Source organism: Haemaphysalis longicornis, unplaced genomic scaffold, assembly GCF_048455015.1.
Source record: "Haemaphysalis longicornis isolate Haplotype H1 unplaced genomic scaffold, Haemaphysalis longicornis Haplotype H1 scaffold_1, whole genome shotgun sequence".
In the NCBI taxonomy this organism is placed as follows: domain Eukaryota; kingdom Metazoa; phylum Arthropoda; class Arachnida; order Ixodida; family Ixodidae; genus Haemaphysalis; species Haemaphysalis longicornis.
The window spans coordinates 234,972,489-234,997,926 of NW_027526203.1; the positions used below are offsets into that span (position 1 = coordinate 234,972,489).

General features: G+C 45.6%; 1 protein-coding gene across 1 annotated transcript; it reads right to left on the reverse strand.

Moving 5' to 3' along the window:
• Positions 1–221: 221 nt before the first annotated feature.
• LOC144142855 (endonuclease G, mitochondrial-like) lies at positions 222–12,201 on the reverse strand. The gene is made up of 4 exons (XM_077674660.1): positions 11,564–12,201; positions 8,829–8,941; positions 4,998–5,178; positions 222–588 (listed from the first exon to the last, which is right to left on the reverse strand). The coding sequence occupies exons 1-4, from the start codon at positions 12,059–12,061 to the stop codon at positions 499–501; spliced, it is 882 nt and encodes a 293-aa protein (XP_077530786.1). The 5' UTR covers positions 12,062–12,201; the 3' UTR covers positions 222–498.
• Positions 12,202–25,438: the final 13,237 nt, after the last annotated feature.

Consider the following 25,438-nt stretch of genomic DNA (forward strand, 5'->3'; position numbering starts at 1 on the left):
AGCTTTTGAAGTAAAAGAGGCCCGGATTATCTCCTGCCCCCCACACACACAGTCAACCGCCTCCAGCACACCTGCCTTGGTGCCTGGGGTCAAGGAAAAAAAAGCACAGAATTGTGCAAATGTGCCTGCATGTGGATGTGCTGAAAGCTGTTAGCTTCGTGCGTGGCACAACGCAACCTGAAACAAAACTTTGGGGGAAAACCAAGCTGGCACACAACAGCTTGCACAAAACTGTTTATTGGTTGCCAGGAATTGTTGTAAGTGAATAACCTGTGCAGACAATGGAGTAGTTGGAGACACGTACGCAAATGCTCTTAGAAGAAGCTTTTGCCAACCCTTTCCTTGACTAGCAGGAGGCCATTCTTGCCCCACTTTATGAACCAACATTGGAGTAGCACCAAGGGGCGGCAGTGTGGTGGACTCGACCCGCTGAACTAGCTGTCCTGCTGCAGAGGAGACCACGTAGGGGGCACTTGGCGTAACCCGGCCATGCAGCCATCACCTCCTGTTAATGAGACGGAACTTGGTTCTGTCAAGCTTGTCAAACAGGAGTAGTCCCGAGGCCCTTTCAATGCTGTCGATGGGGACCTGGATGCATCGAAAAAAGAAGGAAAAAAAAAGTTATTGTTTCCCACAAAACAGACAAATCGCCTGCAATAATTATTGTTTCATAAGAATTTTTTGAACAAACATTCTGATACCAGTACACGCATATTTCATTTGCAGCAAAATGCTTTGTTCGAATTTGACCTTGTAAGTGCTTGGTATGAAGCTGTATGATACGCTTGCTTTTCCATCCTTTATTCTGAAGAGAAAATCAAATTGGGGGAGCTTTCAAAATAAATTTACGGAGGTGCGGTTTGTGACATTTGTACCTACGATACGACAAAGATAGAAAAAAACGTAAAGAATGTGGGAGCTAAGCTAAGGCAGCTAAAGGGGTATTCACACGACGGAGCGTTTCAGCGGAGAAATCCGAGGGAGGTCGTGACGTCACCGCAGGCGGAGTTCCGCTCGGCCAGCTCCTTCGCTCACACGGAGGATGCGACTTTCGGAGGGACATCACTGTTTGCAGTCGCCTATCTCTAAAGCAGAGCTGCCGTAGCACCGCCGATTCCGCGACGGCGGCAATTTCTATTAAGCTCATACGTACTGATCTTGTCAACCGACCAAAAATTGGTCGCGACGCGATGCAGGTGCTGCCGCGCGCAGAGAACGCGCGACGTGGTAGCAGCCGGCCGGCCCACCTACAGGCCCGCATAGTGATGTTAGGCTTAACACTGCGGCGAATATTCGATCGGCGCTCTGGCAAGCGGCTCAGGTGACGATTTTTAAAGCAACTTTCCATCACATCATTACCCCATTTCTCGTATACGCAGCTTTGTTTGCGCCTTGGGGAGCAATAACAAGCTGTCGCTCGAGCTACCGGCGCCGGCCTGCGCCACTTCGCGGCCGCGGCCGCCGCTCGCCAAGCACCCGTGCTGGTGGTGTACGCGGCTCCCTCAGTGGGCCTGTCATGTGCGCCACGCATTTTCGCGTCCGACGAAAATAGAGTGCCTGCAACCGCTCTAGAACTTCAGCCGCGGCCAGCTGCCCGACGAGCAGACGAAATCCCGCCTCCTCCGCCGCCGAGCGTCGGAGGGTTTGTAGCTCGCGAGCAGAAGCTCCGATCTCCCATCGGAGGCGGTGCGCCGGAGAGAAACCGTGACGTAGGGGTCACGTGGCGCGCACTCCGAGGAGCGAAACGGCGGATTTCTCTCTCGTGTGAATACCCCTTAAAACGCAGCTAAGAGGCAGCTTGCTATTGGCTACGAAAGAATGTGTGGGCTCAGAATCTCAAGATGTGACATTAAGCACAACATAAACGAGATCATGAGCGTAGCAGAAATATTTAATGCTGGGTTGTACACTAGCAATGTCAGATCAAGAGACAGTACTGTAACGAATAACTTGGCTGGAAAAGTCCCAATAGCAACTAAAGATGAGGTAGAAAAGGCACTTTCAGGGGATGAAGAGAGGAAAAGCTGCAGGAAATGATGGCACAACCAAGGGTCTGCTGAAGGATGGTGGAGATATTACACAAAGTTTGCAATACTGTATTACTCTCAGAATGCCTCAGAACTTTGAAGGTGCCCCTAGCCTGGAAAAATGCCAACATAATGCTCATTCACGAGAAAGGACATGTCAAAGAGGTTAAGAATTGCACACCCATCAGCCTGTTCTTGGACCCACACAAGTAGTTTCATTCCATTTCATTTCAGTTCCTTAAAATCCCACAAAGGGGGTGTTGCATAAGGGTTTATTTACAAGTTGTTTACAAAGGTGATGATTAACCACAAAAGCGACACCCTAGATTTCCAGCAACTGAGAGAGCAGGCAGGATTTAGAAAAGGCTACTCAATAATGGATCACGACCATGTCGTCAATCAGATAGTAGAGAAATGGGTAGAGTAAAATAAACCCTTTCATATTGCATTTATAGATTATAAAAAAAAAAGCATTTGATTCTGTACTAGCGCAGTACTGGAATCATTGAAGGACCAGGGAACAGAGGAAAGGAACTTAAAACTCTTGGAGGATCTATACAAAGAATACATGGGCAGGATAATCTTTCACAAGAGTGAAAAGTTTCTGATCAGGAAGGAAGTGAAACACCAAACCGTTTACAGCCTGTCTGGAGGGGGTATTCAGGAAGCTTGAATGGGAGAAATCAGAGTGAATGGATGACGTTTGAGCTATGCACTTGGGATTTGTGGATAACACTGCATTGTCCGGTGATTCGAGAGGAGACCTGCAAAGGATGCCTCAGGAACTGCACTTAGAAAGGGTAGTCATAGAGTTAAATATAGATATGAACAAACTGAAAGTATATAATGTTAAAAAAGTTAATGTTTACAGACATGCAGAAAGTTCCCCCTTCATCCTAGGCAATGGTATACTAGATGAAGTTGGTGATAGTAGCTATCCTGGGAAAGTTGTTAATGCCAATCCAAACCACAAGAAGCAAATAAGGCATGGAATTAGCATAAAACACTCTGAAGTAATGAACACTAGACTACCTCCATTACTAAAAAGACAGGCACACAACCAACAACCAATGCATACTCCTGGTGATGGCTTACGGGGCGGAAATTTGGCACATTACTAAACGTTTTGAAGGAAAACTTAGGTCAGTTCAATCGCAATAGAAAGAAGGCCGATAGAAGTAATGCTCAGGAATAGGAAACAAACATCCTGTATCGCAGAACAAGCTTGGGTGGAAGGCATCACGGCTCAAATGAAGAGGAAGAAATGGACTTGGACCGGGAATGTAATGAACTGAGAGCGGGTGGACCATGATCAAGGTGAACCATGACCATGGTCCATGATCATGATAAAAAAAAAGAAAACTCACTAGCAGCTATATTAATGTTGCTGCAGTGTGAAATATACAAAGCAAAGTGTATTTTCAATAAAATTGAGCCCTCTCCCACAAGAAGTACTGCTGTAAAATTTATGAACAAAAAAAAAAACCCCATAAAACATGTCCTATGTTGTCCCAAATGCCTGGTCAGTGCGCTCAATTTTTTGTTGGTGCATTGGCCATTTTGTGTAGGTTCTTCTTCATTCTCAACACGCGGGATATACTGTCTTTTTTCTATGTGTGTGTGTTTTATTCTCTTTTCTCGCTTCGACAAAAAAATGCTGCCTGACTGGTCCACGGCCCTTCCAGTGCACTTGAATGGCGGGTTTCTTGGCACAGCGGTAGGAAGTGAGGAACCAGTTTGAACAAGTGTAATCATCGCATTTCCTATGTCTGGGCAGCAATGGATAAAAAGAAGCGTGAACGCCCGATATAGGGGCAGTTTTTCCTGAGCCGCACCACGAATAAGTGGCACCAGGGGGTGGGGGGAGAGGGGTGGTAACTCGTAGCAAAAGCCCAACTGGTAAGCTCACACGGCGACTTGCCAACCTGTGGCGGGCATGAAGGCCTGTGGCATGCGACTCGGCCCCAAATGCACAAGCGATCTGCTCAGCACGGCCGCCACGTGTTCATCGAGATGTGTTGTTGAATTTTAGCTGGGATGTCTTGTACCATGCTTTTCTAGGAGTGCAGAGCACGCAGTGGAGAGTTCACTGGTGTAGGGTCCACCCAGCATTTTTCTGTTCTCAGTAAGGTGTAGGAAAGCTCGTATCCCATATTGGGTTGGAGCACTAAGGGTAGCTTTTCATCATTCATTTGGGCTTTTTTTTTTTGCTCTTCTTTTGAGTGCAACAGGCATGCTGTTCCTCTGTTGCGCATCCCATGCTGGTAGCTGCACCTGCAAGCGCCCATGTTAGTCTGAAGCATTTTGAAATTGTTGTCCGCTTTGCTTGTATTTAATGCCCGTCCAGTAAAAGCACTGTTTGTTTAATCGAACCTGACTGTGCCGCAACTTTCTCTGGCTCCCACAACCTCGGCACACATACACACGAATGGGCTGACCAACCTAGCAATTATAAACTAATTATATATTATATAACGAATTTATTAATGCTAAAAACACCTAACCGGTCATTCAATTTCATACAACCTATATTAGATACCAGGAATTCAAATTTGCCAAAAATACACAATTTATATATTTCCTTCTTGGGAGCCAAACTAATAAATAATATACGAGTCAAATTAAACCAAAACAGACATAGCACTCATTGGTTTAAAAAATATTTCACGCCTGAGCTTTATGCTTCACCGTGTTAAATTTGTACAATATATTTTTCTCGTGCACATTGTATTTTATCTTTGTATTATTGTGTTGGATTGTTTTTTGTGAATATTATGTCATGGATCCATTACCAGCCATGTCAGCTATGGATCCAGATGACTTTTCGCCTATTTTTGTATCTTATTTTCTTGATAAACTAAATATTTCTGATCCTGATTCTGGTAAACAGTAGCCATAACTCTCGGCTGCCCAAGCGGATAAGGGGTGGGACACACATGCGCAGTTCCAGTGAACGAACTCAAACCTTACCAAAAAGGACCGCAGTGGTGTGTCATCTGGTACAACAGCATTAGGCATGATGTAGGATTCCAGGTCAAACTCTGCATTCTCGGTTTCTGCAACTACGACCTTGAAGAAATGCGTTGGCACAGCCACATGGTTGGCCCCAATGACTTGGTATTTGACATACTTCTTTCCATCACTTTCCAACCTGCAAGAAGCAGATGCATTTGTACGAGTCCATCATGAAGCTTTCCTAGCGGCCTGAAGGATGAGCTAGACGCTCTCGAACCCCTTTAAAGGGTTCTACTTAATTGCATTTTTTGTCATTGCGTACAATATGACTTAATATTTATCAGCTTTAAATAACCTAAGAAGTTGAAGTTGGAATAATTTGACAGGGAACTGTACACGCAACTACATTACATTGCAAAAGTGTTTTTTTTTTTTTTTTCACCATTTAATTACACACACATACACACACAGTGGATTGCCACTATCGAAACCTCGAAAAGCCAGGAAAATACGTTCTGTTTATCAGGAGTTTCGTTTAGAGAGAGAAAAGGTTCAGCACTGCACAATGCAAAACCTACATCATAAAGAGAGCAGTACGGTATGGGCACAAAGTGTACTCCACTAAAGTAAGCAGGGGTTGTTTTCACAGCGGAGCTCTCATAGGCTAATTCCAGTTTTATTTTTTTGCACCCGTACGACAAGACAAGTTGCTTGCTCCCTCAGCTCCCGAGCCGGTGTTATCTGCACATGCCATGGCTGACTGTGCATGCTCTCTTTTCGCGCTGCATGCACACACTCTTCCTTTGGCCACTTGTACGCCTCTAGCGCTCCAGATTTTGACACAAGACGGCGCATATGGCCCCTAGAAAGATGCCTTCTCAGCAATGCACTTGTGCTTAGAAGTGAAGCCGACCTAAAGGAGATCATTGTAAGCTTGGTTCCTTGTAAGCTGGCTTTTTCATTTTGTGTGTTGCACAGTGAAGCCTCCTCATAAAGGAAAAAAAAAGTGAATGCAGTAGAAGGAGACCACTAACGAAGCATAAGCACGATGCCCGTCCAGACTCTGAACACGCTGAGGCCGCAATAATCAGAAGCCGGAAAGTGGTGGCTCAGCCGCCCTGTGACGTCGAACACGTCCAGGCAGATGTGTGGCATAAAAGCTTGCAGCAGATCAAACTCAAAGTGGTCCGCCCCTTCCCTCTGAGTGGCATGCATATTATACAGGGACGAAATCAGCAAGTCTGTACATGGCAAAAGTAAACACAAATTCAAGTTTTTGGTGGGGCTTGTGGTGTCTTTTGTCCCCTCCAGCACCACCTTCCCATCCCTGGGCAGTTTCAGCTCATCCTCGTCGGGACGGCAGCCGTGGTCAAGATGGCCAATGGATTCCCGTGAATAGGGAACCACTCCCACATGATCTTCTGATCAATGCTCATAATAAAAGTTGTTCTCTCTCTCTTTCAGACCTGCTGAGTGTAGTGGGACTAATTTTTAATTCAGCCATGGGGGAACCGGTGCATCGGTGGGTGCGGTAGGTGGCCTTGGGTGCAAGCCAATGCAAGGCTAGTGTCTAGCTTGGACAGGAAAATGTTATGTACACGGAGCCCTAAAGCCTCCTGCACCTGCTCCCAGCGGCCAAAATTGGAACAATTTTTTGTCCATACTCCTTCAAAGGAGGGGCTACGCAGACAAAATACAAGTTTGTTTTATTCAAAAGCTTTCGTGTTTTGGAGCGCTTGTCTGGCAGCAAACAATGCTGTATTCACCGAGAAATCAATCTATTTCGATTAAAATTTTCATTCTCACGCCAAATCGTGTGCTTTCATGATGTCTGGCCTGATGTCATGAAGGCAGGTATTCAAATGAACTTCCAGTGCGTCATTACGCTCTGCAGCCTTGCTTACCGTCAGTCCTCCGAGATGGCACTACCATAGTCAGCCGCAGACCGTTGTCCGCCGTTGCTTTATTTTTGACTGTGTTTGCTCCTGGCTTGCTTTTGTTACGGCAGAAAGTAATCATTTCGTGAAACATGGGGTATGCTCGACAAACAGGCTCACGTAAGACAACGTCGCTTACACCAATAAGCCAGTGTCATGTGAGACAACCCTAAAGCGCCAGGCTGCTGTGCAGCTACAACAAGCATAGTGCGCTCAGTACCAACAGCAGTGCACGTCGGTACTTCTATGTTTACGTGTATTTTCGTAAATTTCATTGTTTACCCCACCATTTTTAGTGCTGTAAAATGAATATGCATTACATTTAAGTGCAAATAGTTCACTCGGCAAGCTTATAAGCCCTGCCTAATTTGCGTTTGCTTCTGCAGGCCTCAGCCAATCGCAGAGCTGTCACATATGACATCATCTATTCTGTTGCGGGAAATGAGCTAATGGGTCACACGGCCATAACCTTTTTTCCTAATTATATAGCTTATTTGGGCGAAGTTAAACGTGGTGTCAGTATGATTCTCAAGAGGCAATCTATCGAATGAACCAAACTTGTGTTTTGTCTGCATGGCCCCTTTAAAGTGACCGCGAAGACAACTTACATCTTAGTTTTGAATTATTCAAAAAGAACTAGAAAATTAACTGTTTTGATCCCAAAAAATATTTTAATTTTTTTTTCACCAAAAATAATAAAAAAGCAACTGAGAAACAGTGAGAAGCTTTTAAATTTCCCGCTACACATAAGCAGTGACATCATTGGTGCGGTAACACACCGGGGTAATTAATGTGCCAGCTACATTCTAGAATCCAAGCAGTGCAGTGGAACATAACCACAGGGACCACTTCAATTACGCAATCACAGTTATTTGTGGTAGCTTTTGTCAGCAACCTCCAACCACAGTTTAACTAGTCCCTGTGGTGTAACAGAGGCAATACGACAAAGTGACTGGCAATTCCTCACTTTTTATTTGCTTCCCTTATTATCCAGCTTAATTCCTAGATGTCTATGATAAAATTGCAATTACCGTTACAATTATTTGGCTATCTTTTGAATGAACTAAACTTGTAATTTATTTTTATGATTCCTTTAACGTACGTATTTAATAATTAGGATGCTAAATGGAAGTCAGAAGTTGTAAAATCATTACACTACACTCAAAGAAGTTACTGTAGAAAACTATTTACATTCACAAGCTCAGTATTTTGTGACTTAGATCAAATGCCAGGTGAATATGACTAACTCGAGGGAACAAGAACTGAAGAGAGGCCAACAATATTCGTTTCCATTGGTGCCTTCCAAAGTGCGCAATACTGCCTTGTCTTCCTTTCGCGATAGCCAAGGTGCGTTACGAATGACCATTCGACCTGATCATATGCCTAAACGCGTAAAGGAAAGCGATGTGAGGGTAAACCTGCGAGTAGTATGGCTGGCATGGCGCTTGAAAACACAGCAACAGCGCAAGACAGATGGCTGCATTTTGAATGCACACGAAGCCTGGTATTAATGTATCCCCATAATTCCAACATTTCAAACGTGATGTTGTTCACCGATTCATGATGATGACAATGGGAACTTTGCTTTTAAAGCAAAGAACCACCCTAACAGTTTTTTTTTTTCGAAGCACTGATAGTTTGTGAGAATTGTCTGTGGGACAAATTTTTCGTCAATTTGAGGTTATTCAGGAAACTTATGTCAGCTCCTGTTTTTTTATCTAACCGAGGTGTGCAAGGGACGGCATCAAAGCCAGAGCTCCTTTTGTAAGCTTTGTCGTTCCTACAGCTTCTAGGGCAGGCAACGACAGTTGCAGTCAGTAAGGTGTGGCCCCCTTTCCATTCTTTTTTCCAACATTTGTTTCACATGTTCTGCCAATAGCACAGTGGGAAAAAATGTCTAAGGACTTACCTTGGCAGATAGAGAGGGCCCGTGCATACATATACGTTTTTGTAGTGCTTTGTCAAGGCTCGAACCCGCTTTTCTAGCCTGTTCCAGGAATCTCTGTTGAATCCTTTGCCAACCTGTCAGGGAAAAATAAATGAAAAAAGAACACCTCTTGCCTGAAACTGTCACTGCACGGGCATCTTTGATAATTCTTTGTAAGTGGTGCCCTCTTCCTTCTCATCAGAACTGCTCTCTGCTAGTGAGAAATTTAAGAAAGCAAACTTATCTACTGCGCCAGATACTTCGACGATCATGCAAGCTGTCGACACTTATCTCTGTGCTTGTGTGCATGTTTAGCACTGTGAATCCGCATGTACAACAGACACGTTCTGCACCAAAGCGTGCGCAATCCTTAAGGACACCGCTCTCAGCCATTTGCAAGAGGCTACCATCGTGCCACCGTGTTTTTCCTCGGTACACCGAGAGTGAGCGAGAAGAGGCATACTGTAATGGAACAAGGGCATCGCCTCCCCTTCTACTGCACACAGCCTCCAAGTAAGAATTGCGCAGGATGCCTCCCATGAATGCTTGGAATTGAACAAAAAATGTGCTCAGACTGCTGGGTCTGCTGCAATAAAATATCTTGACGATACATTTCCAGCCTGTTATCTTTGATACTGTAAGCAGCAGCAAAGTCCATTTCAATTAATTTCTGGCGGCATTTTGCTGGTTTCTCTTCGAAGCAAAGTTCAAACCTTTGCCACGAAAAGAGTTGCAAAGACATTTAGTAAAGCAATCTGCAGACACCTTGCAGCACTTCGCTGTGAAGTGACATGAGGCTAGTACTAAATTATTATGTGCAGGAAAACAAAATTGGTGCACTTTAAGTATTGGATGCATATGCTACCTATGAAATTCCCTACTGTATGTGTGCGAAAAAGCATTTTCCCCCACATGCTGGATTCAGTGTGTATTGGTGCTTCCAAGGTACACCTTTCGTAATAATTTGTCATTGCGTGCGGTCTTTTGCGGTGTACTATCCACCAACTGATTTTCATCAAGCTACACGTCACTCAATTCCGGCAGCTGTGGTTAGCATTCATTACAGCCATGAAGTGCATAAAAATTGGAATGCGCTATTTTTGAATCTATGCCTGCCCTTTTCACTGCATTTGAGTTTGGCCTTGTGCCCCAAGTTTTTACATGCATTAATTCCAGGTGCAAGATTGACAACAATACAGTCTCCTATTGACAGTGCCCTGTATTCAACAAACATTACAAAAAAAAAAAAGAGAGATAGGGAGGGAGAGAGAGGCTACTTATACCTTTATTATCTCTTCACGAAAATTTTAATAAGGTGCTGCAAGTAGTCATAGTCATAGTTTTATTAGCGCAAAGAGCATGTCCAATTAGTGGTGTGCACGGCTGGACGGAAAGGTGGCTACCCTTACCATCGCCTCCTGTATTCTTTCAAAGCCAAACACATTGTCCGCTTTACAATGGGAGTGAGTGAGATGCCTAATTCACCACATGTTGTAAGGTGGGGCCCCGAGATTAACCGGGACCCTCGGTCATGTTTCAGAGCATAAATGAATTCAAGAGCAGCTTTTGCTTGGTTGCCAAGGCAACCGATGTTTGAGACCATTGAAATAGCGGTGCTCTGGCCAGCAATAAGAACCTCAGCACCGCGGCCGAGCACGTTTTTTCCTACGTTGCCACTTTCCACCAAACGCCGCCCAAGAATAACCGGTCGCGTGACTAAAGCACTGGGAAGGTTAACAATTGGGGGAGAGTGGCCGGAGTAGAAAGAAAGGGCTTGGTTGGCCGCTCGGGGCTGATGCGTTTGGCATTGAAAAAATACAGGAGGCGATTCCCTTACGTTAGTGTGCCACAGGGTGGGCTGAGGAAGCGTGACAACTAAATCAATAAATACATAATTACAAGTAAGGAAGAAAGAAAGAAACAAAATGTTACACTGCAACAGAAAAAAACCAACGGGTCTTGACAAGGTACAGAAAGAGGGCACACACAAGGACACACAGAAATAATATGGACATAGACGAGCTGCAAAACACACAGAACAATGTGCATGGCAAAGCGAGAGGGTGAAACTAGGGGATGCTCGCAGACAGAAGGCGCGCATACCGGCGACACAGCTCTCGGGATTCTTCTTTGTATTACCTAACTGCTCACAAGCAGTTATATTCCAAACAAGAATCAGATTTTCCACTACCATCAAACCAAAATAACTTAGCGCAGATGAATTAGTAAACAATTGCGGAGTAAATGCCACCTTCAGGTTGGGACTGGGAAAACGAAACACAAAGCCAACAACAATACACCAAATCGCCCAGTTTTTTTTTTTTTCTTCTTGGTTCCAGTGGTACAGTTAAGTTTACAGCTACTATTAATCATGAGTGAGTGCACCAACAATCGCTATTTTTTCACTGTTATCCCGCCCAGTCCTGAGGCTTTTTTCTCTCGTAAAGTAGGCTGTGAGTAGCCTCAGCAGATAAAGGCAGCGCTGCTTTTGAAAGATATTACCCGTAAGTTTGGCTCCTCCCGTAAAAGGCTTTTAAAAAAGGTCCACAGCTTTATAACCGTAATTAGGAGCTGCATGGCCGTGCAAAAATATATATATATATATATATATATATATATATATATATATATATATATATATATATATATATATATATATAGACGGGCAACTTGCCTGACGGGCAAGAATAGACGGGCAGAATAGACGGGCAACTTGCCTGGGGCGCCATATTGCTGAGCAAGAACGTCTCGTTAACATCGAGCTGGCACTTCCTGTGGTTGCCGGCAGCCGCCAAATGCCCGCGGTCGAAACCACTTCCCTTGTAGTCCGAGTTGCGCGACTGGAAGTATGGGTGTATCAGAGGGTCCTCATGGAATTCGCACTTGGATCTATCCACTTTGTCGTTTTTCACCAGACTCTCCTTTGTGAGGTGCTCGAAGACCCAGTGTGCCGTTCTGTTCCTACGGTCATAGGAGAGGACGTAGTCGTTAAGAAATCGGACAGAGTCTGTGCCGGGAAAGCCGAAGCGCATGATTTGCGTTTGACGGCTCGCGCTTTCGTCCGGTTGCACCGGTACACTGGCAGGCGGAGGTGGCAGTAGTGTGGCGGCGTGCACTTGACTTTTGGCCGAGAAGTGGTCGTACGTTCGGCAGCTGCCCCAGCCAGCAACAGCAGCGACCAAGAGCTGAGCTCCTCGTCGACTCAAAGATGCCATACTCTCGGTGAAAGTAACGCCGGAGTTGAAATAAACCTGGTACTTCGCAGCAACGAAACGGCACAGCACGCCGCACAGCCCAGTCAGCGCAGACGACACAAGGCGGTCAGCCGGTCAGCGTGCCCAGTGTTCGTAGACGGACGTTCTTTCTAGTCTGTAACGTGATTTGACAGTCGGCGGGACGAACCGCTATGGCGCTCTCGGGTCGTCTGCTTGTTCACGTTGCGCGCGGCGCAAGACGCGTGCTGCACACGACAAAACAACCAATTAGTGTACTCGTTTGACAGTAAGCAATGACATAGTTACCTCTGCTTGCGCATTTCCTCTAGAAACGCAATAATCAGCGGCCGTTGCGGGTTAATGCGCTGGATTAATTCCACGAAACATCTTCGCCGTGGTCACCGCTTGAGTGTGAAACGTGTTATAAACATTCCTTCCACACATTGCACTTTTCTTATTGTTGAGTGCAGCCGTCTGCCGTTCCGGGAACGTCGAAGGGTGCTTTTGGAAGGTGGCGTAGTGATTATTTAAAGGATAAAAGTTTAGTACGCGAAACGGGTAAGAATTCAAGACCTGTGCATACCCGTGCATTTGCCACACCCTTCTAAAATTACGCTGTTTCCGATAGAAAGAAGAAACAAACAAAAACAATTACACTGCCCACGACCCGTGCGCTATCACCCATACATTACCGGGGGCGAATTTTACACCCGCAAGCACCTGTGTGATCGTGTTCCCGTACCTTTTCTAAAATAAATACCATTTTTGGACAGTCGTTGTTTATACTGAGTTTCTAATTTTGCGTATTAATTAAAATACGTTTCTATGGATGCGCAAGAGTATTTAGGGGGGATTTCTCGGTAAAATTAAGCAGTTGTGAGTTCGCGTCTGTCATGTGGCATTTCGTGTGTCATTTTCATATATAACATTTTCAAATCCCGACATGAATCACCTTGTCCAGAAATGTGTCTCACTCAGCATAACCAAATGCCTAATATGGTCATGTCTTAACCTCTTAAGGTGGACCTAAGTTTAAAGAAAGAGGAAAAATCGCTTAATATAATGCAGGTTGTTGCCCACATGTGTGAGGGGTGTGTGCCATGGCTCGCTGGTGTTTTCTTTTTAATTTTTTTTCGATGAGTGGCTACGTCCGGGCGTAGTGGAGACATTACGCCTGTTGCCGGCGATCATTAAAGTCTCTTTCACTTCACTTCACTTCCCACAATGCTTGCTTTCAATACAATTTTGAAAAAGGTGAGCCACAATTCCTGGATAATCTCGGACCAAAGGGGGGTTAATCAGTTTTGATTGATTGTAGGGTTTCACGCGCCGACGCAACGCAGGCGATGAGGCGCGCCGTAGTGGAGGGCTCCGGATTAATTTTGACCACCTGGGGATCTTTAACGTGCGCCGAAATCTCGTACACACGGGCGTTTTTGCTTTTCGCCTCCATCTGAAAAGCGGCCGCCGCGGCTGGGAATCGAACCCGCGACCTCGTGCTCAAAAGAGGAACGCCTTATAGCCACTGAGCCACCGCGGCGGGTGGTTAATCAGTTTTGAAAATACGTGTTGAAGTACTGCTTTTTCACCGCTACAGAACACGACGCCTAGCGTACCTTCGATTGTAAGTAATACTGATAACCAACGTTTGGCTTTTCGCGTTACATGCTTTCTCTTCTCGCTGCTCTTAACGTTGGCACCCCCCCCCCCCCACCCACCCCCCCAAAAAACGAAATGCACAGAAAACTTTTATCCTTGCATTTTTTTAATCAATCCTCCAGAATTAAATGCCAAGACAAAGGCGATGTTCACCTTACAAAACAAAGTAGTTGCCGGGAACCCGTTGCGCTGATTCGCAACGAGAAATAAAAATGAAACGTTTTACTACATCTGCAACAGCGCAACTTCATTTGCCATCTTTAGGGTTCGTAAGCGACCTTATACGCAAGAATGCAAACACATCTTTTGTAGGCTTCTGTTGGATTTTAAAAGGAACGCAAATGGTCAACAGAGCAGCCGTAACAGAAAATCTGTGCTCAGTCTGTGAGGTCCCAGAAGCTTGGTTTGCACACTGTAAACCTGCTTGTCACTCTGCGAAAACCTAGCTAAACATGAGATGTTGCTTGTATTGCATGCGTTGACAATTCAATTTGCAAGTTCACTACGAAAGCCGTAAATAAGTGATCCGACACCGTACGTTATTCATCAAACCTTCCTTCAGAGTCGCTAAAATTTCATTCAAAAGACCCGTTAGAGCGGTTACATTTATAGCTCTGCGCTGATCAAAATCCAGTAATTTTATGTTGCCTTTCAAACACACAAAAAATATCGTAAGCTCTTAGAAAGAATGTCGGGGAAGGTAGGTGGTGTTACCATTTCAGGGCATCCCACAAATGCAAGAATGCGTCATATAGTATGCTACCAGTGAAAGCGATTGAGATTACCGTTGTAAACTGAATTTCAGAGTTCGAGGCTTCATGATTTGTTTCTGCTTATGCTTTTATTGAAGGCTTAAAGCCATAGTCTGGAAACATCGAGCTTGCTACGAGCCACGGCGTACAAGCTTCATTGTCACTATTACGGCCATTGTGAGATTCCCGATGGGTCGTCGCTTTTTTGGCGTTGTAATGAAAACTTACTGCCGCTTCCTTGCTATCCATTGAACGTTGAGGAACCGAACTACAGCATACCACTCTTGTTTGCGCCTTTCGTGCGGACATACGGCGGGAAAAAGGCACCAAGCGCGCCCACAGTGTGCATTCTTACGGGCCGCTCAGCGGAGCATCCACACTAGCAGCGCGACGCTGTCGCCACCTACCTGTCGATCTCGCGGCCATAACGCCACTTTTGTTAGGGCGTTGTGTGTTTTGAGGTACAGGAAATCACCGTGAGGTACAAAAGCGAGCGCGCCTTTGGAAAGGGAAACAGCACCGGAGGAACAGGAGGCTCCAAGGCGATGGGCGCGCGAGCGGAACGAGCTTCAGTGGGTGCTGTCGATTGTCCAGGACATTGAATTTCATACTATTATTATGCTGTGCGTAATGTTGCCGTTCTCGCATCTGTTTTTGCCGATAGTTAGCTTCCTCTTTGTTACTTTTAAACTTCCTCCTATTTCCAGCGTTTCCTCGATCACTGCCATGTCGTACGCACGAATGTCGTTAGTGATTCGTCGTGCTCTAAACTTTCATTTTTTTACGTTTTCTGAGTTTCCCAGTTCGTTTCCTGCATGTTGCTTCTCCCACCTGCTGCTGATTCTGTACGTTATTAAACGTTGTTAGGCTGTCATTTAACATGCCGACGCTATCCTCGTTCTCCTCTTTTAGGCGCGCGCATTCGTTTATTTTCAATTCCTGCGTCCTGGCTCTGACTGATTCCATGATGGGTTGTTTACTTTTCACAAGGTTACTTCTTTTTCATTGGAGATCGATTAAGCCTTACTTTGCACCTAACCCTCCTATCATCGCTGCTTCCATTCTTGCCGAGCACCTCACGTCCTGTACAATACCTGGGTTATTTGTCACTTAAATAGAAATCAATTTCATTTTTTTGTTGAACCGTTGGGACTTTGCCTTGTCCATTTCCTGTTCATTAGTTCGTAGAGGAATGTGTTCATCAACCTCAGGTTATTTCTCTCCGCAAATCCCACCAGTGTGCCTCACTGTCTATGCCAAAGTCTCCCATTGCCCTTTCTCCCGTTTGCTTCTCATCTACTTTTGCATTAAAGGGACAGTGAAGTGATTTGTAAACATTGCGGTATTACCAGCGCAAATTGTAGTCAGGGGTCTCTAGGCCATGTTTCGACCACTCTCGCTCCGTTTACGCGACTTAAATTTGTTCAGTCGAAAAATCAATTCGAAAATGCTGTCCTCCTCTCTAAGTCCTCCTTGCCGATTTCCTATGGCAGGTCGTATGACGTCAAAACGAGATGGCTTGGCTTGACTGCGCTACTGCACGGCTCGCCGACCCTCCGACAGTCGGCCCAGCGTTTAGTCGGCCGGCCACCGGTGGGTCGTCAGTTCAAACAAGCCACGACACGTCTGTGCCTGAAAGAATGTGCCTTTAGTTTGCTAGTTTGTAGACTGTATCAAGCTCTCCACACAAGCGCTTATGCCACTCTTCGCTGACTGGCACACTAGTAGAAAAATTTAAGGTCAATTGAAGGCAGGAGCAGAGTCAGTTAAGGTATTATAGGTACTAAGGAATTAAAACCAACCAAAACTTTTTATCGTACAGCGAAAAACCAAGGTGCGGGAGGCGCCTTTTGCGCTGGCTGAACTAGCACAGCGGTCAGCAGCACGACCAAACGTCTTCGAGCGCTTTTCTGCCCTAGGAATGCAGTCGCTAGAGGTGAGATATTTGTAGAAATTTGAAGGGACGCTTACAGCACGAACGCTAATCAAGAAATGGTCATGTAAGCTGCTTCGACTGCTAAAATCAAATTAACCCTTTCAAAATCAATGATGCACATGTGCGTCCCCTGCAAACACCTTCAAAATGGTAAATGCCGTGATGGAAATCATCGCTTGTATGTTTGAAAAGCGCGCCTTTTTTGATCATTTCTCTCGCTTGTCATGTGCTGCCACACCACGGAAATAAGTGAATTTTTTTTGTTGCACCGATTCTTTCCTCAATTACAGTGAACTAGAATTCTAGTTCACTATACCTCAATGCGCCGAGCTCTTCCTTTCTTTCTTGCGCATCCGGTCGCGCCCGGGCGCGCTGCGGTTAGTTTCGGTTTCGCCCTCTGGGCGCTTCCTGCTTCACGAATAAACCACGTGACTGTAACAACACAAACGATTTTTTTGTCACTTTATGTCCACCATAAAAATTACGACATTTTTTTTTTCTCAGATTAGATTCGTTTGAAGATTTTAAATCCGCAATAAAAAAATCAACCCCGGGGTCAAGAAAACTCGAATCATTGAGTGACTGATAGGACAAAGAATTAAAATGAGATCAAAGTAAGTCTGAAAGCATAAAATGAAGGTTGGGCTTGAAGGGCGAGCTGTACAGCAGACTGCGTGCATGCGCGTGTCCGTGTGCATGTGTGTGTGTGCGCGTGCGTGTGTGTAAACGCGCGCGCGCGTGTTGGGAGGGGGGTGCATTTCTCAGGTGCCCATACAAAGGGTGAGATATTTGGGCCGTCGCGGTTTCCCTCGTTGCACCAACCAAACAATTCGCTAGCCAACCAATCTCAAAGGTCTAAAATGGGGTGTTGGGGGTCCATATTTGCTAAGTTGGTTTTTTTATCGTGCCGAGTGACGCAGTGCGTGGTGCTTCCATAAAGAGTGAGATATTTGGGAGGGACGTATCTCATGCGTCCCCGTCTAATAAAACACAAAACAAGGGACGAGTGGCTTGTATAACAATTAAATATCCAGGAAAACAGAGGGTAAGGTAGAAATTTATTTTATTTACCTGACTCTGAATCAGGTAAATTTGCGTCATTCTCCTTCGTGGGGGAGGGGAAAAAGAGTATTACAAGCTGATGGCCTAACTATTTTGTTTGGTAGGTGTATTCTTAAAAGGTAGAGGATTTGTAAAAAAAAAAAAAAAAAAAAAAACAGGACAGATCAACAAAATAACGGCATAAGAAAAACATAGACAACTTTAACCGCCCCCTATTTTCTTACATTAGCCTTTCGGTACGCTGGGTGCTGCCCACATTAACCAGGTGTTCATGGGATCACATGATAATTGAGGCGGGTTAAAATGGTAGGTTCTGTTCCAGGCAAAGCGTACTGCAGAGCGCTTTTTTAACGTTGTTAGTGGAACGTTTGACCTAGGTCTGTTAAATGCGAAAAGCACAAGTGCACAAGATTCTCTCTGCTGAGTGCCCCTCCTTATGCATGACAGAAGAAAAACGTACCGGTTCGAATGATACAGTCCAAGAACGAGTGAAGCGTCGTCGCCCAGTACTGCGAAACATCCGCTCACCAAAGGGACTTCGGTGGAACATTCATCTCAGAAAGCGCGACTGAGGAAAATGGGGGCGACTTTACTCGTACTTAATCAGACAGCAGCAAAAAACAAAAAAAAAAACACAAATCGCTGCTTCCGAATCCTTCCGCGTGTGTACACGCACGGACTCCCCTAAGGAAGCTGCTTCCGAAAAGTTCGGGCTCTTTTGGTTTGAGATAGCGATTGTAAGGTCCACTCATGGGGTCAGTGGCCAGGCGCCCAGGCCACGCGTGTGAAAGAAAAGATCCCCGCCGCTCGCTCTAGCGGCACAGCACTGCCGACGTTACGCTGTGGCCGCCACAAATTCGCTGCGGCGCGTTCGGGAGACGGCTTGTCTGGACGGGGGAATGCCACGAGAATAACTAACACCACCTAGTCTAGGTGGTGTTGGAATAACCCCCTTTAAGAATGCAGACGGCCCCGCCAGGTTCTGAGAATCGTTGACGTAGCGCACAGCGGAGGGGTCTGGCCGCGCGCGCGGCGGCTTTTCCGCGAGATCCCATTGTTGTGTCGCGCCGCAGTCGGAACGGCTAGCTTTCGGCAGCCGCCGCTTTTCACTCCCATCCCCGGAGTCGCGTGTACTCGCCGTCCGGGGGCCCTTTGGGCCTCCGCCACCCCCCTACCCTGAACCCTATGCAAAATAAAGTGGCTCTACTACTACTACTACTCGCCGCCGCGTGCTTGCTCGTCCGCGCGCCGGCTTTTGACCCGAAGGTGGTGGCGCCTTATTGAATATTCCGAAGACGGCTGATTGACAGCTGTCTACGCGAATTTGGCCCTCCCCTTACGCGGGTACGGAATCTAGAGGGGCGTTCCCAAGACTCGAGAGGGAGTAATACCGAGGTGTTATAAGGCCGAACTTGGCCGTTAGAAAGCGTTCTTGTCTGAGCTCTCAGCTGGGCAGTTCCCGGCGAGACAAGGAGTCTCGAACGCTAAAGCTAGGTTGGGATATGTGAGCCCCCTAGGCGAGAGGTAGACTTAAGGATCGCGTCGGAAATTTAGGGTACAGCTGTGTACCGGGCAACTAGACGGGTCCTGCGGCGGGAACAGAGTCCCGGCCGTCGTTTCTCGAGCGGTTTGTGTACGCTCCGAGAATAGGAGAGTTAGGCGGAGTTGGCAAGCTCGAGTGACTTGTACGCACTTGGAGCTAGCATCTAGCTGAAGTTTGAAGTTTTTTCGTTTTTATTACTCATGTACCCAGTTATCCTAATGTAAATAGTTGTATATAAACTCTTCGTTTCCCTTCATCAACTACAAACGCCTCGACTTCATCAATTCGGTCGCCATCTCCGAGAACCTCAACACCATCGCCCGGCGAGCCTCCTGCCAAATCAACCGGAGCCCGGGCGATTGGGATCCTGATCGACACCGGACTTCGGGGAAACGAACATCATCAATCTTTACTGCGATTTTATTTCGTCTGATTATGTGAAAAAGTTTATTCTTTTTGAACTAGGGGATTGCACAGCGACGGGAATGAAATCGTGGTCAACAAGATATAGGGGTGGGCGCGACCGAGTGTTCCTTTCTCCTTCATCATATATCGAGCTGCATGGCTTACGTCTGCCAGCCAGCGTGAGACGCCGATCCACTTGGGCCCGTACAAGTGCGATATGGTACTCTACCGGTTTCTCCCACATTGCTTGGAAAGCTCCTTCAATCCGGATTCGCTTCATCGGCCGGCGGCAGCCGGCAGGGCTGCCCCCGACATCGACAACCCAATCCCATCCGGGCCCTAGCTCGCCTCCGTTGAATCCGATCCTCGGATTTTATAATGTGCTAGTTTTACCAAGACCCTAATCAGTGCCGGTATTAGGGGTGGGCGACCAGGGCGGTCGCACAGGGTGCCGGCGGGCGAAAAGGGGGCGTCGACCTGCATTTGAACCCCCCCCCCCCCTTTTCTCTCTACCCGGCTCTGTCTTCCGTCCATCAAAAGAAGAGACTTCGGCGGTGCACTTTGAAGTGAGAGAGAAAATGCGTAAATCCAACTACGAAGAGGGGAACAGCGCAACACAGACGAAACACACGAAGAAAGAGTTGGCTAGTGTAAGAGTGCGCGCTTTCCGTCATGTGTATGAGTGTCGAGAAAACCAAAATAACTATATAGTCCAGCTCTGTTAAGCCTGAAAACTGATTTGCAGAGTGTGTTGAAGTTGCCGTGTATTCAACCCCGCTGTCCTGTGGGAAAACGTATGTAGGCGAAACAGGATGATGCCTTAATGAAAGTTTAAAAGAACAAAACTATAATGCACATAAGGTGATTACTGGCCACTTAGCTGTCCACTCTAGAGACTGCCGAGGCTGCGCCCCGATCTTTCACGCAACACAGGTCATTGCAAAACACAAAGATAAAATAACCAGAGAAATAAGTGAGGCTGCAGAAATAGAGCGCCGAAAAAAAAAAAAAAACTGTGTGAGCGTACCCTCGTTGTCCCTCTCCCAAAAAGAGATTAATTTTCTGCCCCACAGATTGTTCAGCACGTGTTTGTGGCACATGTCGTTGGTGTAGTGTGACGGTTGCCTGTGTTACCACCAACATTCATGTTATTTCTGCTTTCTTGTATTTTTTTACTGTCAGCGTATATACGTGACAGGCCGAAAAATAAGTTTCAGTTGTGAGTCAGCGCTCGTGGTTGTCACTTTCTTCATGTGCTTCGTCTGTGTTGCGCTGTTCCCCTCTTTGTAATTATGTCCCAACTCGCCCAAGCCTTCACTATTGCGTAAATCCAAATAAGCCCAAATTATCAAGCCTATAGCGAGAAACATGGACCACAATTTCACACCCAAAACGAGGGTGCGAAGGTGGAATTCGCCTTCCGAGGAACCGCCTGAGGAGGCTTCGGGAGACCGTATCCACAAAACTAACTAAAGTGTACCTTTTGCCTCCCGACACTTCTGCTCAAACAAAATGCTATAACAAGAACACAACTTATGCTGGAAGGGCGCCTTGTCGCAAAGTTATCTGCCCGAGAAGAAAGCTATATACATAAGCCAGAAAAGGTGACACACAAAATGGAATTTACGTTATTTTTAAGTTCAGTACGATTTTTTTACTACTTTTGTTACTGTGTGCATGGATATGGAAAAAGCGTACAATGGTCCGGCTACTTCGAAAAAAGAGGTTGCATTTCCGGGGTCTGACATTATTTTAAAGACCGCATTGGTTTTATTTTACGAGAGAAAAAAGATAATAAATATTTATCTATTGAGCAGAGGCTGGTGTTACGGGCTTCGCCCCGTGGAAGGCATCCCTGGGATTATTCGGCTTCGATTAAAATCTCTGACCCCCCCCCCCTCCCTGTGTTGGAACTGAACTGAAGAAAAACTTTATTACGGCAATCCGTGGGTACAGCTGCCTCCTCTTACGTACATTTCTACGCAGGGCTGTTTGCTAAAGAAAAGAAAGACAGCAATGCTAAAATCACTGACGTGTGAAAACAGAAAAAAAAAAAACAGAAAAGGCTGGAGAATGCCTTTTCGAATTTGGCTAAACTAACCTGATCTATCCTGACAAACCTCGCACAGTCTACAACATATTACTTGAGTATCTGTTGCGCTCATAATGACAGCAATTATTTGGCCCCGCTAGACTTTTGCCCATGTGTGTGAGTGAAAGGAAAAGTTGTGCGCCAACCCCAGACCACAGCCGAGACACTTTTATACAGCATGGAATAAATTCACGAGGATAAATATAATATTTGTGCATTTTCTATGTAAAAGCCAAAAGATGCCCCCACTCCACTATTATGAAGTGTTTAACGCTCAAACATTGGCCTTCTGTCACTATGTACCTGGGGTGTAGGAAAAAATGGTCCAGGAAAAAATGGTCCCGGAAAAAATGGTCCTGGAAAAAATGGTCCTGGAAGAAGTGGTCCCAAATCCAAGGTAGGAAAAAATGGTCCCGGAAAAATTGGTCCCGAAGCCAAGGCACGAAAAAGTCTTGTTCGAGTAAAGCCGGTTAATCGAACCAAGAACGTTTGTCTTGCTAAAATGGACGAGGTATTAAAGAAAAATGTAGAAATCTTCAGTTTCTAAAAATACCCGGACAAAATTGAAGACGGCACCAATATAAAAATGCAAGCGCTGCGCTAGATTGTTGTTTATAACCCATGTTAAGCGAAAATAAAAATTAAAATGGCTGTTTCAAACAAGCAAGCACACGATAATTCGGTCGCCGAAATGTTTGCGCACGGAGGTGTCCGTGCAGCGAAACGGTATCCATACACTGATATGTACGTACACCGAAATATCCGTACATCGAAATGTCTGCACGGAAACGTCCTACACCGATATGCCTTGCACCGAAATGTCCTAGACCCGAGACAACGCTGTGCGCTTCTTTGATGGAGCTCCCACGGCTTTTTGTGCAATTTTCACCGATACTGACGAAACCTCGCAGCGTAGAGCTTTTATGACCTTCCAGACACTGAGATAGCTGTGTTCGACTAAGCCACTAAACCGACGGTTCCAGGCCTCGGAGTCGCTTGTGTGGTTTTAATCCAATCACTTGCATTAAAATGTTTAATCCATGCTCAGCCCTACCATCCATCCATCCATCCATCCATCCATCCATCCATCCATCCATCCATCCATCCATCCATCCATCCATCCATCCATCCATCCATCCATCCATCCATCCATCCATCCATCCATCCATCCATCCATCCATCCATCCATCCATCCATCCATCCATCCATCCATCAAAGCGTCCGTCCGTCCGTCTGTCTGTCTACCCAATTTTCTTTGTTAGATTTTAGCCTCCAAAGGCTTTAATTTCGGCCCCTAATAGGAATATTAAAGCATTCCATCCATCCATCCATCCATCCATCCATCCATCCATCCATCCATCCATCCATCCATCCATCCATCCATCCATCCATCCATCCATCCATCCATCCATCCATCCATCCATCCATCCATCCATCCATCCATCCATCCATTCATCCATCCAGCCATCCAGCCATCCAGCCATCCATCCATCCATCCAGCCATCCATCCATCCATCCATCAAAGCGTCCGTCCGTCCGTCTGTCTGTCTACCCAATTTTCTTTGTTAGATTTTAGCCTCCAAAGGCTTTAATTTCGGCCCCTAATAGGAATATTAAAGCATTCGATCTTTCTCAAACCTTTACCTAAAACGCAAAGGGACAAAACAAACCGCAACATCAGATCGGTTCAGATCGGACTAACTTGAAAGGAAACACGTTGGCCGGGCCATGGGACCATTTTTTCCTAGATGGTCACCGGGACCATTTTTTCCGTTTCCGGTTACCTGAGGTGTCTACCTGGAGCTAGCGCACCCGCTGTTTTAGTTCTTTAGAACTAAGACCCCCAGTTCTACATTTCGTCGATGTTTCCTTGTGTGTCTGGTACTCTGCGCAGCACACTTAACCGATGAGGAGGCGCGCGTACGTGGCACTGCAGAAAAAAAAAAAAAGAATCCGTAATTTAACGGGCGTATTCTACGAAATAAAAAAAAAGTGGTCGCTTTCAGTACGGAGATCTTATTTGTGCCCCTGCTATTTGATAGTAGATATAACACTACTTGTTTCGCTTTAATGACCGTCGTATTCATGCCTGTAACGCTGATTGTATTCTTATAAAGGGTTAAATTCAGGCAGTCGATAGAAGGATTAAAAAGAAGGCAGACAAAATTAGACAGTGAATCAGACAATATTGGGGCTTCGCTAGTGGCCGCTAGCTTCTTGATGAATAACTGCAGCTATCTGACATTTGGGTTAATATAACTAATATTTTTTGTTTACTGGCAAGCCTCTTTTCGTTTGCGTATTTTAAGCGGCATTATCTGCTTGAAATGTACATTGTTTGAGACCTAGCTGATCGGACCTTTGGCGGCGTCATGCATAAGAACGTAATTCTAGTTGGCGCATTGATTCGCGGTCCCCGTTGCAGGCTTCAGCAACCGAAATACATAGCTCGCGCGAATGAACCGCCAAACACAATTTTGTTTCACAGTTAGATAACCTTCTAAAAAACCGAAAAGAATCAATCGAAAAAAGGTAATTATAAAAAAAATTTACCGTCCGTTCCCGAAGAAACTTGTTGAGAGAAGCGCGAAAGCGATGATTTTTTGAGCACTAAGTAAACGCATTTACGAACGGTCTAAATGAAAACTAATACGTAATTTGTAAGATATATACTATTGTACCCCTTCTTCACGTGATCTATTGATCGATGGATCGATCGATCTTCACATGATCGATGCGTGAATGGTCTTATCCAGAACTATTCGTTTTTTTTTTGCGATTTTCAACTGACCGTTTTACCACAATAGAAGTCCGGTTTCACGCCTGTAGAGTTGATTTAGCGGGTAATTGTCATGTAATTTGTTTCGGGATACTTTTGATAACACGAGCCGTTTCCTGTAATCATGGCCCCTCCGTAGATGGTCATGCTTCACTACAGGGCAGGCAATGTGGGGAAGCCACCTTACAAAAACCAAGCTTACATCGTTACTTTGAAGGTCGGCTTCATCTCTCAACACAAACGCAATGCTGGAAAGACATTTTCTAAGGAGCGACTCATGCCGTTTTATAACAAGATATGAAGGTCCTAGGACCTTTTTTTTTATTTTTTACGAGAGCTTTTCGGTTGGTCAACCAGTGTATGGGGAAATTCATTAGTTTTTTCACAGGACGCCATCGGCCCCACGAAGAAAATTTTCGCTTTAAAAAAATTCAGTGCCCTTCCGCTCTGTGAAGAAGTATGACCAGCGAACCTGTGGTGGCGAACCTCAACCTTAGTGACAATATGCCTTTTCCCGGGCGCAGTCCAAGGAGTGCACAAAACAAAGCGCGGTCGTTTGCAATTTGCGATTGAGCCTACTTTCTGGTTAATTACCGTAATCGAACTTGGGCGGACTAGAGCTTTATTCAAGCAGACGAACACGGGCTGTCCGTTTCCCTCCCGTAGAAGCCCCTGTATTTGCAGCAGACGGGAATTCCCCAATATGTAAAACCTCACTGTGAAACGTGTAATTTTGAAACGTAAATGGAATTTCGCGTAATGGTAGAGCCGTCTTAGCGGCTTACTGTCATTTAATTGATTTTAGGATAGTTTTAATGAAGCCGCGGTTATAGCCGTTTTCTGTAATCGTATACTCCCTCCGTAAAGGGACATACTGTACTGTGCCACACACAATGGGGAAAAAAGCAGCTTACAATGAAATGCCAAATAAAGTCGTCTTCACCTCTAAGCACAAATTTATTGAGGAAAAGACATATCTTCGGGGGCAATATAAGCCGTGTTATATAAAAATGAGTCGTCCGATCGCCCAGCTCCTACCTCAACTAGGCGACGACGAGTTCATGGTTATTTACGAGAAAAAACTTTGGTTGTGAGGCTGTACTTACAATCAAACTGAGCAATAGTACCTAAAGTTAGCAAAGTGCTAAG

Coding starts and splice junctions, on each gene's coding strand:
- LOC144142855 (XM_077674660.1), bottom strand. CDS start 12,061: ATGGCATCTTTGAGTCGACGAGGAGCTCAGCTCTTGGTCGCTGCTGTT. Junction 5,179..8,828: donor GGCCCTCTCTATCTGCCAAG/GTAAGTCCTTAG, acceptor TGCTTCTTGCAG/GTTGGAAAGTGATGGAAAGA. Junction 589..4,997: donor CACCACTGCGGTCCTTTTTG/GTAAGGTTTGAG, acceptor CGATGCATCCAG/GTCCCCATCGACAGCATTGA.